The sequence below is a fragment of the Excalfactoria chinensis genome, chromosome Z (genome assembly GCF_039878825.1).
Source record: "Excalfactoria chinensis isolate bCotChi1 chromosome Z, bCotChi1.hap2, whole genome shotgun sequence".
Classification (NCBI taxonomy): domain Eukaryota; kingdom Metazoa; phylum Chordata; class Aves; order Galliformes; family Phasianidae; genus Excalfactoria; species Excalfactoria chinensis.
In genome coordinates, this window is record NC_092857.1 from 57132451 (window position 1) to 57150371 (window position 17921).

At 36.3% G+C, this 17921-nt stretch overlaps 1 protein-coding gene across 1 annotated transcript in view; it reads left to right on the forward strand.

Moving 5' to 3' along the window:
• ADGRV1 (adhesion G protein-coupled receptor V1) overlaps positions 1-17921 on the forward strand; it is a 259889-nt gene that overhangs the window by 210864 nt on the left and 31104 nt on the right. The window contains exon 87 of the mRNA XM_072360423.1: positions 10069-10190. Coding sequence (XP_072216524.1) covers positions 10069-10190 — 122 coding nt within the window. The remainder of the gene's footprint in view (positions 1-10068; positions 10191-17921) is intronic.

The following is a 17921-nucleotide window of genomic DNA, read 5'->3' on the forward strand; positions in this document are numbered from 1 at the left end:
ACCAAAGCACTTCTATAAGATTAAGCATGCTAGTGGTCCCTTTGAAGTCTGTGGATGTACTTTCATGATGGAAGTTATGCAAGTGCTTACCAGAATACAAATAAAGATGTATGAAGCCTAAACAAGAAATTAGTACCACTGGTTATGACTAGTCTGGTAATTAAAATAGACCTAAGCAAGCACACTGTCCTGCATGGTTGTGGCTGATACCAAGTAATAAATCTGCAAGGAGAGCAGAGGCTGGGTGAGGAATATCATCATTTTATGGGCTGTGCAACAATGGTCAAGGAGCTGAGCAGTGCTTGGCCTTTGCTTTGTAGTGTGTCTTGCAGCTGTGCAGGTGTGTGGGCTGCATGTTGGAGTACTCTGAGCTTTGAAAATTTCTATTTTGAAATTTCTTAGTGCTTCATGTAACTGAAATGTGCTTGAAAGAAATTATGTGTCTCATGCAAAACAGGATGTATTGGTCTGTCTGCTTGGTTGCAACAATTGAAAATAGAGCTATGTTCCCAAAATGTAATTGTAGCAGTTTATACCAATTCTGAATAATATGACACTCTGCGGAAAGCTTAGAATAATTCTTTTGTTTTCATGCAGTTCTTGAAAAATGTGAATCTCTGATAAACAAGGGCAAATATGTAGATTTCAGTCAAAATGTCAAAATGTCACTATTTCCTTAGTGACTAAAGGAAGACAGTTGGATTACACAATCTTTCAGAGATGCTGGAATCATTTTTCCCAGTTTGTTAGATGAATATAATCTAAGCTTAAAAGGGTCGGTGTATTATTAAAAAATTCCACTCAGCTGTCCAGTGCTTGTGACTGTTTGGACTTACACAGTAGCTGTTATTTCAAATGATCAGTTATATAGTATGAAGCAAGGAGTTGTTTTATTTTGAACATTTGTGTTGTCGAGAACTATTCATTGTAGGAGAAAATGAAATTGAATACAAAGCATTTATTATTCAGACTTTTCTTCAAAATTAATTTCTATCTTAGTGACCAAGTGTCAGCTTTAGTAAAGGCTATAAATGAGTTTGTATAAAGTCTGCGTATAAATATGATACTGAAGACTTTACTTGCACATTATGCTTTTATTTCTTTCTGATATAAAAGGGACTGCCTTGAGCAATCACAAAGGTGGCTGCTTATTCAGTACAGAATGATAAGGTCTATTTGATTATAAATAACAAGTTGTGGGTTTTTTTGTAACTCTAAGGATGGAGATTCCATATCCATATGCTGAAAGGTAATGTTTGTCTCAGGGCAATTAAGCCAAATTGAAAAACTACACTGTATTCTGAAGCAGTAACATTACCATCAGCAAAGACTCCTAAGTGTAGATTCTTTAGATGACTGCATAAACTTCTGCAAAAACCTCCTAAACTATATACAGTTAACCTGAAGTTCCAAATTTGTGATCTTTACTTGAGGAAGGTTATTGCTAACTTTAATAGAAAATTAATAAGAAAAGGAACAGTAAAATGTATCCTCATATGTAGCTTTGTTTTCTTCAGATAAAATGGGATGTAGATAAATAAGCTAAAAATTAACATATTATTACTCTCTTTTCTCATGTTGTTGGAAGACTCTCATGTTTACCTGACAAAGAAGTTTCATCTTTTCTCCCAGTTATCAGGATAAATTCTTCCTGCTATCATAAAGAATATTCATAAACTTAGAAAGCACTATGCTTTATTATTTTGTTCTGTCTGTAGGAGCAGAGTGTTTCTTACCCATTCATAGATTACTTAGAACTCATTAGCTGTACCTCCTTTTCTGTCATGTGTTCTTCCTAGTCCTCTTTGTCTATGTCGGGTACTCTTGAGCAGAGTCACATACCTTACACTTCATTCTAGTAGGTTTCAGGCTTTCAAGAAAATACCACAGTGTAAGGACAGTCAGCCCAGCACAGTTCTGCTCTTAGTAATCACTGTCATCTCCTTTGCCAATGGTCTGTGATCTTCCCATACAGTTTATCATAGTCTTTTCATGTGCTTGGAATACCTCTGTAAAAGCTTGTGATTATAAATAATGTTGTAGTGGAGAATAAAAAGAAATTAGTATCATTTGTTGTCTTTTATTTTGAGGAATATGCTGCGTGCATACTTCTCACTGCCCTGTCTGGAGTACCAGATATGTGAGTTTGCTCTGTTTTTTACCACTCCAGCATTGCCCTAATACTAGTTGTGTTGTTTTACACAGTGATTGATACAGCCTGCTTGAAGCAGGGAATTTTTCTCTATGACAGAAAGCTAGAAGAAAGGACAATGGACGAGTCAAGAATTAACTATCTTTTAAAGCAGGCAATGTTCCTTCCTTAAAAAAAGAGTGCTGGAAAATAGTGGGAAATCTGACTTACAGAGGATTATCATCCTGAACCCCAATGTTCTCTTTCAAAGATATACATAAGGCTTGCTGGAAAAGAGGCTTCAGGTTGAACTAAATCAGTATGTCAGCCTTTCAGCAAACACGTTCTATTGACTGATTATTCTATATATAGAAACCAACTTCTCAAAAGTTAGCCTTGACAGTAGCCAAGTCAGGAGCATGCATTGAATAAGCAGCCTCTGCATGAGCTAATATTTAAGTTTGCAGCAAGAAAGACTGCTTTTCAAAGAAATCAGGTGGTCTGAAAGCAGGATAGCTGTATTTGGCTGTAGTAACAGGAGGCTGGAATAGAGTTATAAAGCAGGGGATTGTTTTTTCTTGACAGTCCTACGCAGTATGCAAGCACAAAAATTGGAAATAAAAAAGACAGCAGCCCAGTATTTGGTGTTTTCCTTTCCAAATGTTTGTTAACTTTTCATAATTTTGCGGAGATTTGAAAATGGAACGAAAAAACTATAATTTTTTGTTCTAATAATACCATCATTAATGAATTATCTAAATTTTTTGGAACATCGTAACTTAATTTTCATGCCCTGGGCATAAATACTACAGTAGATGATTGTTCCTGATTCAGATATCATGACTGTAAATGTTCCAGAAGGAATCTAAAGATTAAAACCTTTTGTTGCCAAAATAGAACTTTATAAAGAATACCTCTAAATATTTAGCTTTAAAACTATAACTACCTTTTCATGTCTTCCCTAACATAAATTTCTTTAGTATATCTATCATCCCAGCAGCATTAAGTTCCTGGCCATATCACATCATTCTGGATATGACCTATATCTACAACCATGTGATCCTCTCAAGAAACAAGCCATCCAAAATGCAAATGCAGGACATTCCAACCATGCTTCTGCACTCAAGAAATTTTGCTGAGGACTAGGTTTTTGATTCTAAGTGAGAATATGCATCTAAACCTGTTGATACATGTATTCTTTATCCTGTAAACCTGAACACTACAGTCTTTATCTTGAATTTTAAGATACATATCATTTACCTGTAAGAAGCAAAGGAATGGTGAGCGCCAAGAGTGCTTTCATCCAGAGATGACAATATGCATCTAGGAATCAAGAGCCAGGTGTTGGCCACCTCAGTATTCAAAGTATTCATCACAGTTTTACTCTGGATATTATTTTAGTCTTTGTAGTGCTCGAGGGGCTTTTCTTTTTTGTAATTAGGAGAAAAACAAGTTTTTGCCTCCGAGGCTTTTAGAAATATAGTTAAAGACAAAATACACAAGCATAATTACAAGCTGAAATAAGGAACAAAGATCTGAATAAGATAACTTAAAATAATCATCTGCCCTCATGTAATTTAAATTATGTTTTTACTGTGCTTCACATGCTCAAATTAGCTTTCTCTCTTTAAAGAATTCTGCAGAAGCAAGTTAATTTGCATGATTTATGCCTATATAGATGTGAATTTAGCACTTATTTAACATCTTGTGTAATACTTTTAAAATAATTTTATTATATTAAGATGAGTAGGTACTTGGTGTGGTTTTTTTTTTTCCTTTTTTGATTGCAATAGTATTTGCCACATTCTCTGTGTAGCAGTAGTAGCATAAGCTGTAATAAAATAAAATAAGGCCTGGTCTTTCCTTTGATTATACCATGAAATATCTTTAAGATTCGTAATAAAGTTTGTCAAAACCTAAAACTAAATGTGAATGTTGAAGAAGTCTGTATTTATGCTTTTTAATAATGATGTAGTCTTCCTTCTTAGTGTGGGAAGTACTTCTCTTCGTTAAATTCAAGCCTTTCCTTGACACAAGGCCAACAGATTAAAAAACAAATAAATAAACCAAAGGTGATATTTTATCAGCTTTGCTGCTTTGTATTTCTGCAAATTATCTGTAAGCAGTTTTTTCCAGTTGGATTTCATGGACATTTATGTGTCATGTTTCTAGTCTGCATTATTTAATGGTGTTAAAGTTTGCACATCTTTAACATTTACAATCTGGAATCAGAGTTTTTGTCTTGGGTTGTTGATTGCATGGTGGTGGTAGTGGTGGAATTTTCTCCTTTGAACTCTATGAGGAAATCAACTTGTTAACATCTTTATTTTGGCCACAAAATCCTGTTACCAAACTCCTTGTCTACATCAGTTGTCAAAAGCAATCAAGAAAGGAGCCAGCAGGAGAACTTGAAACACTGTCATTCAAACTTAGTTTCAGAAAAAGTTCTTTTGTGGCATTTCTGTGGTTATGATCCCTGACTTGTTAAGCAATAGTCTGTAAATGTTTTACTGAGATTAGCTCTCCCACAAAACAGTGATGTTCTGAGTAGTTACATATTCTCCCCAATCATCTAGAAAACATGTTAGGAAAAAATTATCCAGGTTTTGTAGCAGGTCTGCGTGTCTAGCCAAGAACAATTAAAAGCAGAGTTGTACTATCTGCTTAACTACTTGAGGGGAATAAATATAATAAATATTTATAGGTAAATTCAAAAATCATCAAAGCTGTATTATTTAATTGATTCTTTTATTGACCTTTCTATTTTTAGGGGGAAAAAAAAACACTTCAGGCAATAGACACATTGTGAGCCAATGCAGTTGTAAAAATACATTTTTATATGTTAGGAATGTGCAGTATATTCTTTATTTTTTGATATTAAATTTTGTTGCAAGCACTAGTTCAGCTTTATACTTCAGAGTTATAATGTTTTCTAATAATTTCCAGGCTTACTAATTTCTATTTCATTTAACATTTTTCACCGTTCATACTCTTATTCCTGGAAAATGCTGTCTATAACACCAGGTGGTAAAAGAAATAAGAAAATCTTCAGGTATTCTACCTGGCTGCTTAAAACTGATTTTGTAATGAAAAAGACAAAGTATGTAACATTAGGGAGTGTTTCTCAACTGCACAGGCAGAAGAAACAGAAAATTGTCAATTTCAGAATTGGAAGATTGTTTTCTACTGAATTACATATCATTTTGAGGAAGATAATACCATATTATACCCTAAATTATATGATCTAGGCCAGACTGGGAGGTTCATTCAATTTCATGGGTACCAAACACTAAAACTTCATCAAAGCCTACCTACCTTACTGGGTGTGATTTTCTGAATGGCCTAATTGTAATATTGTGCAGACAGCTGCAATTCTGGCAATCTGTAAAAGCAATTTGTTTTCCTAGTTCAGTTACTTTTTCTAGTAGTGCTAGAGGTTCTCTCCATAGCAATTAGGTGATCTGTGTTTCAAAGGTCTTGTTTAACCCTACCTTAATTGGGAGGTTGGCACTCCATGGTCTTTAAGGTCCTTTCTAGCCTAACCTATCCTATGATCTTATGAATCTATGTTGTTCTTGCTGTGATGTCTCTGTTTAAGGAAATAGTTGGTTCATTCAGCTGTTAGGTTTTCTCTCTGCCCAGGTGCAAGTTTTCTTAACTGTAAAGCATAGTATCTTCAAGAAGATATTATAGAAGAACCACTTCCTTTGCACGGTGGGCATTTGGCTGAATGTGCAAGAGCATTTCCCTCTGAAATAGGTAGTGGCAGGCACCATCAACTTAGTCTATCACAGCTGATGTGCACTCTGCAGGAATACCTGTGTTTCATTGTTATGTCAAATTAAAATCATGTTTATGAATCCATCTCCAAGAGCAGAACAGATGAGTTGGTGAAGTAAAAGTGCCCTGAGGATTACTAAATATAAAGAAATCAACTTTGTCTGGTTACAGAAGAGTCTGAGCTGTAAACAGGAGAAGTGCTGGGACAGTACTGCATTTGGATAGCTTTTTTGGCCTTTCCTGAAAGCAAAGCTTGATACATTCTCTTGTCCAGTGTCACGGTTTAACCTAAAATCTACCTGTACCTGTGACAGGGGGCAGTCGACCTGGAATGGGCTGCTAGCCCAAAAGGAAAACAGTGGCAACGATCTAAGGAGGCACACTTATTTACTAAATACAATGTCGGAGTACAGGATAGCACAATATAATATGATATAATTGGAATTAAGGCTAACAAATCAAGTAAAATAGGAGAGAGTGAATCCCTAAACTGAGAGGTCTACTGTAACTCTAGGTGAAATGGCTCGAATGCTCCCACATGGCTCCCCCTGGCTGACAAGATCCAAGAGAGGAAGTCCAGCCCCGAAGTCAGATTATATAGTGGGATATGTAGTCTTCTTCTGTGAGCTGCACATTTAGTTAATATTATTCATTCTTACATGATGTTATGATGTGGAATACTGATAGCAAAATTACAAAATTGCAAAACCATGACACCCAGTACAACTCCTTCCAGTTTCTCATTAAGGAAATTGTATGTTTCCACCATTTCAATAGTTTTCCTGGTTCATGAATTCTGTATTCCAAACATGTCATGAGAATACAGCAGCCTTTCCTTTTAATTCTCAGCAGCATCTTTTTAATGTAAATCACTGGACAAAATCTAGAATGTTTAAAGACTACCCTACAGTGGTAAAATAATAGTTTTACTTCCCATAAAAAAGGATTACAGAGTAGGGTAGCCCTCACAACAGCAGGAATTGCAGGAAAAGAAAAAATAAATAAATAATCTGGTTTTGCAGCATTTGAGGCACGGACTCAGATGTGAACGATCCAAATCGTTTATTACAAGTTCTTAAATCCCTTATATACCTTCACAAGTTTTTGTTTTCTAACTTTTCCATCCACCCTTACAACTTTCCCAACCACCCCTACATGCCAACAAAGCATTCTACAAACACTTTCCAACTGTCCATGCAGGCACATATCCAATCAGAGCTGTGAGTCCCTTCTTCTCCTTCCAGAGTTATCCTTGGTTCTCATGCTGTTTGTCTTGCTCCACAGCTGCTGCTCTGAACAGTTTTTCTTGTATTCCCACAAGGTTCATATATAAGTTAATAAGAAACACAGTCTTTTCTCAGCAATTGGGAAGAAGTGAGAAGCCATGGGCAAAAATAGATATTTGGTAAATAAAGTGCAATTTCACCTGGTCAAATACCAGCCTGGACTGCACTTGGTCTGCAAACGCTGAACTGCTGCAGCTAGGGCTGCTTGAGCTGCATTTATGTCTATGGAATCATCAACACTGCCAGTGTCTCTTAAACCTCTAGTTAAGGAAAAGGGAAGAGATGTTTCAGGAGTTATGAGCAGTCAGAATGATGATACATGCATACATTATGCCTGCATGGAGACATTGATTGATAGAGCTGTAGACATACTTATGGAGTAGATGGACTGACGCTTAAATAAAACCTTTCATCAGCCCAAGTACTAAAAATTTTATGTTAATCATGTAAAAAAGAACTATCATAGTTCAAATATATATAATGCCCAACAAAACTGCTTGACAGTGCCTCACTTATATCACGCTGATAAGGAGCTGGCTGTCCAAATGCAGTCTTTTATCTTCTGAGATTTATTCAAGCACTGTGTGTGTGACTACTGCACTTTTATTCTGGGCACAGTTCTTGTAAGAGAAATTACTTCTGTCCAGAAATACACTTGCTTGCTTGAGAGGAGTTGTCAGTTTCCTCTCCATGTGAAGGAAACAAAGACAACTAAACTGTTTTGGATCATTCCAGGCCTTTTTATTGGAATCCTTTCCTTTTATGCAATGCTATTTTAATAAACTTCAGATGAATTGTTGATGATTTTCTGATACATTTTCTGATATATTTCTAGTTATTGAGGGTTTGGTATTTTTTTAATAAGAATATAACAAATTGTCTTATTGTAATGTGGGTGAAGGGAATTCAAGCAGCTGAGACTTAAGTACTGGCAAAGTCCACCTCTGAGTTAACCCCTTCCAATACTGATAATGAAACAATTGCTCTTGACAAAGATAAAAGCAGAATATTCAATTGTACCCACATTCAGCATGTGGCACAAGACGGGTTTCTTTAGGCCATTTTTATTATTTTACCACATATTTAAAACCCATAACTGATTCATTTGCGCAGAGTAGCATCTGTTACATAAACCTTTATCTGAGTGACTCTTGAAGGTGTGTTTCTTAGAGATTGTGCTAGATTCAGTGAGCTTAATTCTCTTTTTAAGTGAGGGGATGGCAGTGAATTTATCAGAGCTATCCCATACACACACTTGAAGATGATAAAATCAGGTCATTGTACATCAAAAGTATATGATCTAGTCAGCTTATTGATCTGTTTCCTTCAGCTTTATGTCTGATGATCTAGAGCTGTCAGGTCACACAATACTGTGGTAGCCTTCCTTATGTAATGTTTGTGTAGTACAAGCAACAATCAAGCTGTTACTTCTGGCATGTTCTGCTGTCTGCAAGTTGTCCTCCTGTAGCTTCCTTTCTTCTCTTCCCAGATCTTCACCTGAGTTGAATGATAATGCAGTGTCATGCAACAGTCAAGTCATTATTTCAGCTTTCTGAGAAAGTTCTCTGCATTGTTAACTTCGATACTTGCATGGTGTTCAGAGAATGCCTACATTAGTGATCATTAATTGCCAGTCCATTGCATCATTTGTGCTTTTTAAAGAGCTAAATTTTATTAAATTATGTTGGTACTTAACAGAATGATTATATTTTTCCCTTTATATCTGTTCATAAGTAAATCGAGGAGCTTTTTTATGGATAACTACTGAATTTACCTTCACAAACATAAATATAAAAAACTTAGCATTCTTTGTACATTGTTACATTTTTTTCTATTGCTATATTTGGTTATTTCTGTAACCAGGCTTATTTTGAGACAGTCAGGTCCTAGCCAATTTTTATGAACTTTTAAAGTACATGCCTGGTAAGTACTTAGATTTATTGTGTATGCAGTGTAGGATAAAAAGGAATCCTAGTGCTTGACTTCTTAATATGCCACCTGATGCTTTAGAGAACTTTATATTTTTAATTACTGTGAAGGAATCGTGCTGCTAGCTGTGTATATTAGTGGCTACTACATGTACTACATGTTAAATGTCTGTTGAGGACATGAGGAATTTTTCCTTTCCCGTTGAGGACTTTGAGGAGGGTGTGAGTTTCTCAAACTCCCCAAAACTCTGCACCGGTGCACTGTGGCTGGCATTGAGAGGGGCAGTGCTTCACACAGCACCTCTGCACCTCTGAGCTTGTAGACCAGGCAAACATGGACTTTGTCGTGGACACTGTCAGAACTGGGACCCATGTATCAGGAGCAGGATTGGCTGGGGCTGAGAGCTAAAATTCCTGCTGCTTTTCTCTGTTGCTTCGTGCAAGCACCTTCATGACAGCACTCCTGAAATTCCTTGTACTGTGAATACAGAGAGGGATGAGAAGCGCTGCTGCACATATTGGCTTCAGGACAGATTTCTGTGTGTGTTTGTGAATCTGAATGCAGCTAATCAGTGCAAATTCTGTCTCTGGCAGACTCCTCAATGTAGCAGAAGTATCCTCTTGACATTTTATGAGGCAGGGTGCGTACTCTTATTTGGTTTGCAGGGAAAGCAACAGCAAATCAGAATACACTGAAAAGCCAGATCCTTTGCTGTTTTCTGTGCGAACAACGCTAATGTTTGTTCCCTTTTCCCCTCAATTCCTGAAAATCCATTTCCTCCAAGAGTCCCCAGAGTTTGCCAGGAGCTCTGCTGTGCATCCTGTGGGCTCATCCCACTCACCAAGCTTTGCCCCCAGCTCAGGGACATGGCAGCCCATTGCCTGCATAGTGCTTAAAAAGTGCTTCTTTACACCACTGAAAGCCTCTGATTCTACTTTCCAGAAATCCCTCTGGTGCTGTACCTCTTTGCCCTGATTTCCATCACCTGGCTGTGGGGAGGACTGCACATGGCTTACCGGCACCTCTGGATGTTGGTCTTCTTCATTATCTTCAATAGCCTGCAGGTAAGAGCTGCCACTGTTTCCTTCTGCCCTTCAGACATCTGTTGTTTGGGCTAAACAAAATCCAGAAATGAATATTGGCTTGCAAGTGACACACGATAAGTGCTAATGGTGATGTCTGTTTCTGAAATTCACATATAGAAGACATGCAAGAGGTGCATTGTTTAAAAACAATTGCCACAATCGTATACATTTAATTTCATAGTTTATAAACTGGGAAAGAAAATTGCTTCCTTACTTATGCAATGGTACTGAGATAATTACAGCAGTGACTGAAGCTTCTTCAGCCTTCATAAAGAAACCCATTTTTTCAGTTTTCATTGTCAATTCTAATATTTTATTTTATTTTATTTTATTTTAAAAGCAGACACACAAACACAAAGCTTTAAAATTCTGTTATTGTAACACTGATTTTTTTTGTCTTGAGGTGGGTTTTGAGGATTGGCTCTTCTCATTCATCACTGAGAAATTAGAGATCTTTTCCTTGAAAAAAAAAAAAAATATATAGACTAGATATTAGATTTAGATTAGATTAGTTTTCCTCAAAAAAATAAATAAATAAATAAATAAATAAATAAATAAATAGCCCTTTGAAGAAAATCACACGTGAGTGCTTCCACTGAACCAGTCAGCCCTGTGTAACACTGAACTCAGCACTCTACTGCACATTATAGAGTTGTTTATAGAAAGGAGGGTAGTATATCATGGATGGAAAAGTACCTCTAATGTATGAGAACAGTAAAATGATGGGGAATTCTAAATAGATATATATTTATACATTTAATAAAAGTATTTTTCAAGACCAATGTATTTTAGATGTGAATTCAAAATGGGAGGGTTTCCCTCAGCAGAAATTGACACACTTTCAAAAAGTAAATCTCAGTAAAAAATGTTTCAATTAACTGAGAAAAACAACCCCGGCTTGTTCTGCTTGTAATACATTTAATTGTTCAATACAAATTGTCATTTGTTTATTCTGTGTATGCTGGCATATATGGGTATACATTTGTTACAATTTTTTTCATTCCTGTGAAGTTATATTAATAGATTTTTTTCAGTAATTGTCTGTAAAGTTGCATTTTAGGAAATGTTTTTCAGTTTGATGGTAACAGCTCTGCAGATCAGGCCACAATGTCCTTGCTTGTCTCCTTCCCTTCCTTTCCCTCTGCAAAATCTCAGAGCATAAGGGAAGCCCCATAGAATTTGCAGTAGCTTGAGTATGACTGTTTTATCCAAGCAGTGATGCAGAGCCATGGAATTATTATTTTAATGAATGTTGCAATTTCAAGACCCTCATACCTGCAGTAGCAGAAAAAAGTGAAAGGGGATGCTGAAAACCAGTTGGGTAAAATGTGAGTCCCTCAAGGTCCAGCAGGGATTTATTGCAATAGCGGTCCCGTATGATAGTGGGCAATGTGAGAAACGGACACTGAGACATGCCTAGAATAATGTTCATGTCAGGACTGATAATAGGGAAGTGCATGTTAAGATTTCAGCTAAATCAAGATAAAACTGAAATGGCATATTTGCTTTTCTTAGTCTATGTGAAGTTTTCCAGTTTGTTAAATTTGATGTCTTTATGTTGTTTTGTTTCAAATTGTGTACTGTAAAGCTTTTGACCTGTAGAAGTAGCTTTTTTGTGTGTGTTTTTGTGTGTGTGTGTGTGTGTTTTATATTTATTGGCTACTTCTTGTTGTTGACTAATCTCTTATCTGTGTTGCCAGTTCATGCAAAAGGTATTTGCATTAAGTGCCAAACAGATATAATATTCTGTGCATGAGGCACAGCCTCAGCTTTGAAGCTGTGGCAGTGCCAATGCTTGCATTGTCTTTCTGCAGGCAATTCTTCTTTAACTTACCACCTGAGCAAGAAACTTGTATTTACCAAGCAGATGTGAATGGTGTCCAGAAGAGAGTTTGGTGACCATGTGCTCTCTAGTGATCTCTCTGTATCCGATTGACATTTGGCTTCTTAGCTTCATGGAAGGTGAAATCTGGGGAATTACTCTAGGTGGCAGCTGGTCTGCAGGGTGCGATACAGCACCTTCACAGCAGACATATTTCTACCAAATTACTTCCATATTTATCTATATATTAAAAGGAGAAATATTTATTTTACGCAAAAATTTCAAATGTCTTCTCTCTTCCTGGCTAATATTTTAAATTTTAGATATGAGATATAATAGGACATTTACCTTTCATTAGTAGATATCATAAACTACTTCCTAATATATAAATTTAAAGGGAAAAGGTTCCTGCTTAGCATCAGGTACCGTCAGAAGAAGGAAAGGAATTGAATAGATCTCTCACAGCACTACCACTTTTATGTTTATTTGTTTTAATAGGCGAGAGTATTCAGTGCTTTGTAAATCTCTGCAATAAAAGGTGTTTAAAAAACATTTCCTGAAACACCATGGCTTTATAAATAACCTCACCGCATATATTGTTCTCCTGTTTTAAGAGTCAGTTATCTAATCAGGAAACAGAAGAACTGATGAGTGGTTCAGGTGACCAGATATGCAGTAGGAATAAAAAAAAAAACTGAAAAAAAACCAAGTCAAATAGTCTGCAAATAACATCCCATTTCTGCAAGCTATGCTGTTCATAAAATAACCAAATAATACTGAATTGTGTCATTAAATTAAAGTGTCATCATGCAAATTCTGTAGGAGAAGAATGCATTACAAATCTTCTTGTTCTGAAAACAATTTTGCATTCATTAAACACCTTTCCCCAAGAGGAAATAGGACATTAAACGGTTTGCAAGGAGCAGAGATCTGCTTCCCTGTTGGTCAAGTTACAGACCCCCAAACAGAGGTGCAGCCCATTAAATGTGTTTGTTATCCAGACAGATTCAGCTCAGAAGACTGCAAAGGCACTGTGCATTATCCAATTTAGTTGTTTCACCACATGACAAACATTTCCTAGGACATGTACTTGACAGAAAAGTCTTCTCCTAAGGACAGATTGTTTCCAAGCACTTCCTGTGAGAAATGGTTTCCATCGAAGAGGAGCTTACAGTGCATGCTATTCATGTGCATGACAAGGGAGTACAGTCCTTTCCCTGTAACTTCAGGAATTAGCATGCGAAGAGCTGCTTAGGAGAACAGTGGCTGATTTACATGGTCGCTGAGTAAACCTTCACCCAGAAAATCAAGATAGCTATATCTCCTTTGTTCACTGAGGCCAAAATGAAAGTTTAAAAGGTATTTAAGAACTTCCCCTCTTGTTGTGCTAAAAGTAGGAAATCTCAAAATAATTTTAGGAAGTACAAAGGGAGCAAAAGACTGTGCTAAGGATAACTGATGCTTGGAGTTCCTTAGTGGCACATTCCTGATTATCCCATCTGGGAAGCACCTATGTCATTGAAGTATACTCTGTGCTCTCTTGTGAAAGTGTGATGCTCCTGACCCTTTTAGTGAAGAAGAAGATAGGAACATTTACCTCTATATTAGTGGTGTTTATTCACAAGCTGTTTGTTGGTGTTGGGAGGAAAGGAACAAGCTGCTGTCTTGTGTGTATCTCTCTTAAGAGCAGGATTTCACAAGCCATTTTGCATATGTTATACTAGTAGCACAGATCACTGTGTTTTTCATGAGATTTCTGGGGTGTTTCTGGTTTGAATAGCTGAGGTCATCGGTGGCATATTTACTGTTCAATCGAAACTGATCCAAAGTTCAGGGAAGAGGGCGGATCTCTTCTTGTTCACAGAGAGGTTGTGGTTAGGCTTTAGCTGAGGCTGCTCAGTTGAATTCATTTTTCTTCACCCTTTTTCATTATAATCTTGATTATTCTTTGGCTGTATTGCCAACAATCTGCACTGTACACCTTGCCTCTATGTTACAATCTGCACACTCCAAACTGGAAAGCATTAAGTACACCCTAGTTTCCCCTGTTCTAGCTTTCTGTACCTTGTTCTAGTCCCCACCACTTGTCAACAGAATCAAAAGTCAATTTTTCATCAATTTTAAATCAAGTGAAGAGTAAACCAGAACTACGAGGTAACCCATCAGTAACCACTGTACTAGAGAAGATCCAGCTGTTGTGGTTGACACAAAAATGAATAAAGTGTCTTTCCCCATTCTGTGTTTGAGCACAGCAGGATGATTCATAACCGCACTGACTGGATTACCAAAAGGGTTACATATAAGATAAGTGTTCCCAAAACACTCTGGAAAAATCTGGAACTAGCAGTTGTTTTTCCAAACTGGACAAAACAGTTCATTTGACTAGAAGCATAAATTTTAAAGATCAACTAATTAGCATTAAGCAACAGAATGAAAAGAAGACTCAGAACTTCGTATTTAAGTGTTTAAAAGGCCCATAGTACATTTCACAAGAAAGATGGACATAGAGAAGACTACTGAACAGGTACACAGCCAAACTTGGCAAGAGCAGGTGTCATTCTCCAAACTCAAATAATTAGAATAGCAGAAGCTAACCGGAATGTGAGCAAGCACCAATTCAGATAGAAAATAAAGCTTAAAGAAAGTTAAAAAAGAGATAGAAAGAAAATAATAGACATGGTGGCAAAACAATGTGTAATGAGGAATACCTTGTTTCTGGAACAACAGAAATAATTATGGCAAAAGAAATGCCAAAGGTTTCAAAGACAAAAACAAAACAAGACAAACAAATAAACTACATCATTGGTATAACAAAAAGAGAACAAAGATCTAGTTTTTAAGCATGCAGTAGCAGTACACTGCAAACAACAACAACAACAGAAATAAAAACCCAACAACAAAAAGCAGTTCTTAAACCCACACTAGTACTAATCAGAAATAATATATATATCTTTTTTTCCTTGGATTTACTATTTATCTGGGTGTGAATAGCCAGTGATACTGAAAGGGGCACAGCTGTAAATATGACCACTTCCTATTCATCTTGACATCTTCCTAAAGCACCTTCCTAAAGTCCCAGATGGACTACACAATCCTGTTATAGCAGTATGTAAAGGCAAAGAAAATCAAGTAGTGTATAGATATGAGTAAATATGGTGGGTCACAAAAGGCTTCCTCACAGTTTTGCAGAAAAGAGAATGCTATATAGATAAGCCCAACAAAAGACAGTGAAGTTCTTGTAGTATTGCCAGGTTAAGATGATGTACAAGCAGAATATCAAGAAAACTGCATAAGCTTGTTCATATGGAGATAGTACAAATAATTCCAAACCCTTTTCTGTCAGTGGAAGGCATAAATAAAATGTAATTAAACACAGATCAAAGAACTCATACACTACTCAGGGAAAAAAGAAAAAGAAAAAAAAAAAAGTAATAATAATAAAAACATCTAAATATGTATCTATGACAATCCTCGCATTTTGACATTTGTGCAATCAAGTACAATCCTGCACTGTTACTGGAGACTTCTGTTGTCTTGCAAATATGCTGTACCTCAATGAAAAGTATTGTATGTTCATTTGTTTTATAATTGAGCAGGATGTCATAGAAAAACAAGTTACTATTTTTAAAGTCAAAAGTTCTGCAAGTTTGGCCAGAGTTGAGAAACACTGTGCATTCATTTGTGCATTTATTTGAAACCACGCAGTGGAAGGAATTAATATGGAGCAGACAGAGAAAGCTTTTCGCTCTTTGAAATTTGCCACATTTTGACATCAGCAGCTAAACTTTTGCAATCCTCATATGGCCATAACATTGGTCCAATTTTAAGAAATCACCGAGGTACCTTGGTCATTCAGAGACTCAGTACAAAACAGCATTCAATTTTATAGCCCCTTACCCATGTATATACACTCACATTTCTCCTGAAATTATTCTGTGTTCCACCATATACATACCCTAATGCATGATTACCATTGTTTTATTTAATGAAATCTGCTTTTAAAATACTGAAAAATTGTATTAAAATATTTGCTTTATCTACTCAAGTCCTTAGTTAATAAATCCAAATATCAGTCTATTGCAGAAATAAATAAATAAATAAATAAAAGACAAAGTGAAAAAGTCTGTAATTTCAGATCAACAAAGGAAGCATTCTTAGTTTGGAAGTTCTGTACTTATGATGGTGCAGATATACAGAATATGCTTTGACTTAATTGGATTTTCAAGTAATGTCAAGAGGAAAAAAAAAAAAAAAAAAAAAAAGGCTATTTAAATCACTTGCCCACAAAGAATAGGAAGAAAATAAATGTATTTTTTAATAAACAAGTGTAGGTATTAAATTACATTTTAGGTATTCTAACATTTACTGTGTTCCATCAGCACTTCTTGAAGAACATACATATTGAACATACATTTCAGGAAAAATCTCCCAATACTCAAATCATTTTTTAAGATAGAAGATGACAAAGCAGTTTTAATCATTCCCCTAGAAATTCAGTAATAGTAAGGATTATGTAGTAGGAAACAACAAAAGAAATATATCTGTGTGCCCCCATTGGCGCAGTGGTATAAGCTGCTGCTTGCGGCACTGGAGGGCCCGGGTTCGAATCCCCCCTGTGGCACAGGGGGTAGAAGTGCCGCTTCGCTACACAGGGGGCTCGAAACCTGGGGGTTGGACTCGATGATCTCTAAGGTCCCTTCCAACTCACACGATACTATGATACTATGATACTATGATCTGTAAGATGAATTGCTGCATTCAGTGGAAGTCTATCTGCTGAAAGGAGCTTGGGATAAGGTACATTCTTTTCATCTTCCAGAACAGGCCTCTCTTATTATTGAGAATAAAATAGCAACCAACTTGATTTCCTATCTGTAACAAATTATCTGCCTCTTCATTTTATATTGCTGCTAATCTCTCTTTGTCACCATAAGTAGCATTTTTACCAGTAACTCAGCTGAAGGAAGTATGTCAGTATAAACATAATGTAGAATTAATCTGTATTTTGCCTTTAAATTTGACTTTCTAAGTTCTGTACTATTATTTAAGATTAATTGATAGAGCACTGCCAGCTTGTGCCATTCTGAAATTGAGAATGTGGCTTTTATGTGCAGAAAGTAATGAATCTCCTTATAATCGGCTCAAATGCTGAACACTTTTTTTTGTTGTTGTTGTTTTTGTTTTTTTTTTTTTTGTTTTGTTTTGTTTTGTTTGACATTATGTTTCTGTTTGGCTGTATGCTGGACATTTTTCTTTTCCTGAAGGAGAAAGGTTATTTTCTAAAACTTTTCTGAAATCTAAGAATGTTATAGCTACTGGCTTCCCTTGGTCAGCTAGATGGGTAAACTTGTCATAAAAGGAAATCAAGTTATTTCAAGATGGATTTTCTCCTTGTGAATCTGTGTTGGCTATGACCAATTACCCTGGTCTCTCTTTAAAGTGCCAGGTAGTAAAAACAAGGGACTGTGGCCACAAAGGTGTGGCTTGGGAGATTTGGACTAGATCTTAGGAAAAATAATTCATTAGGGAGTGTGACAAAAATTGAATTATTGTCCAGAGATGTTTCAGATCTCCAGTATTGTAGAACTGTAAAATTCATGTAGGCAACACCACACTGACCAGATCAGTGCACTGACCCACTGAGTGGACTAAATGACCTCCAGAGGTCCCATTAGCCAACTTTTCTATGTTTCTGGTGACATGACACGTGTGAAGCCCTGTTCTCAAGCTATTCTTTGTAATAGACAACACCAATGATATAGCACTGAGAGCATGAGCTTTTGGGAAAACATAAAATATTACAAGACTAATGACAAATCCTGAAAATCTGGAAATATTATAGGAAGGAAAGATTTGATACACTGTGAGTCATCTCCAGGGATGACTGT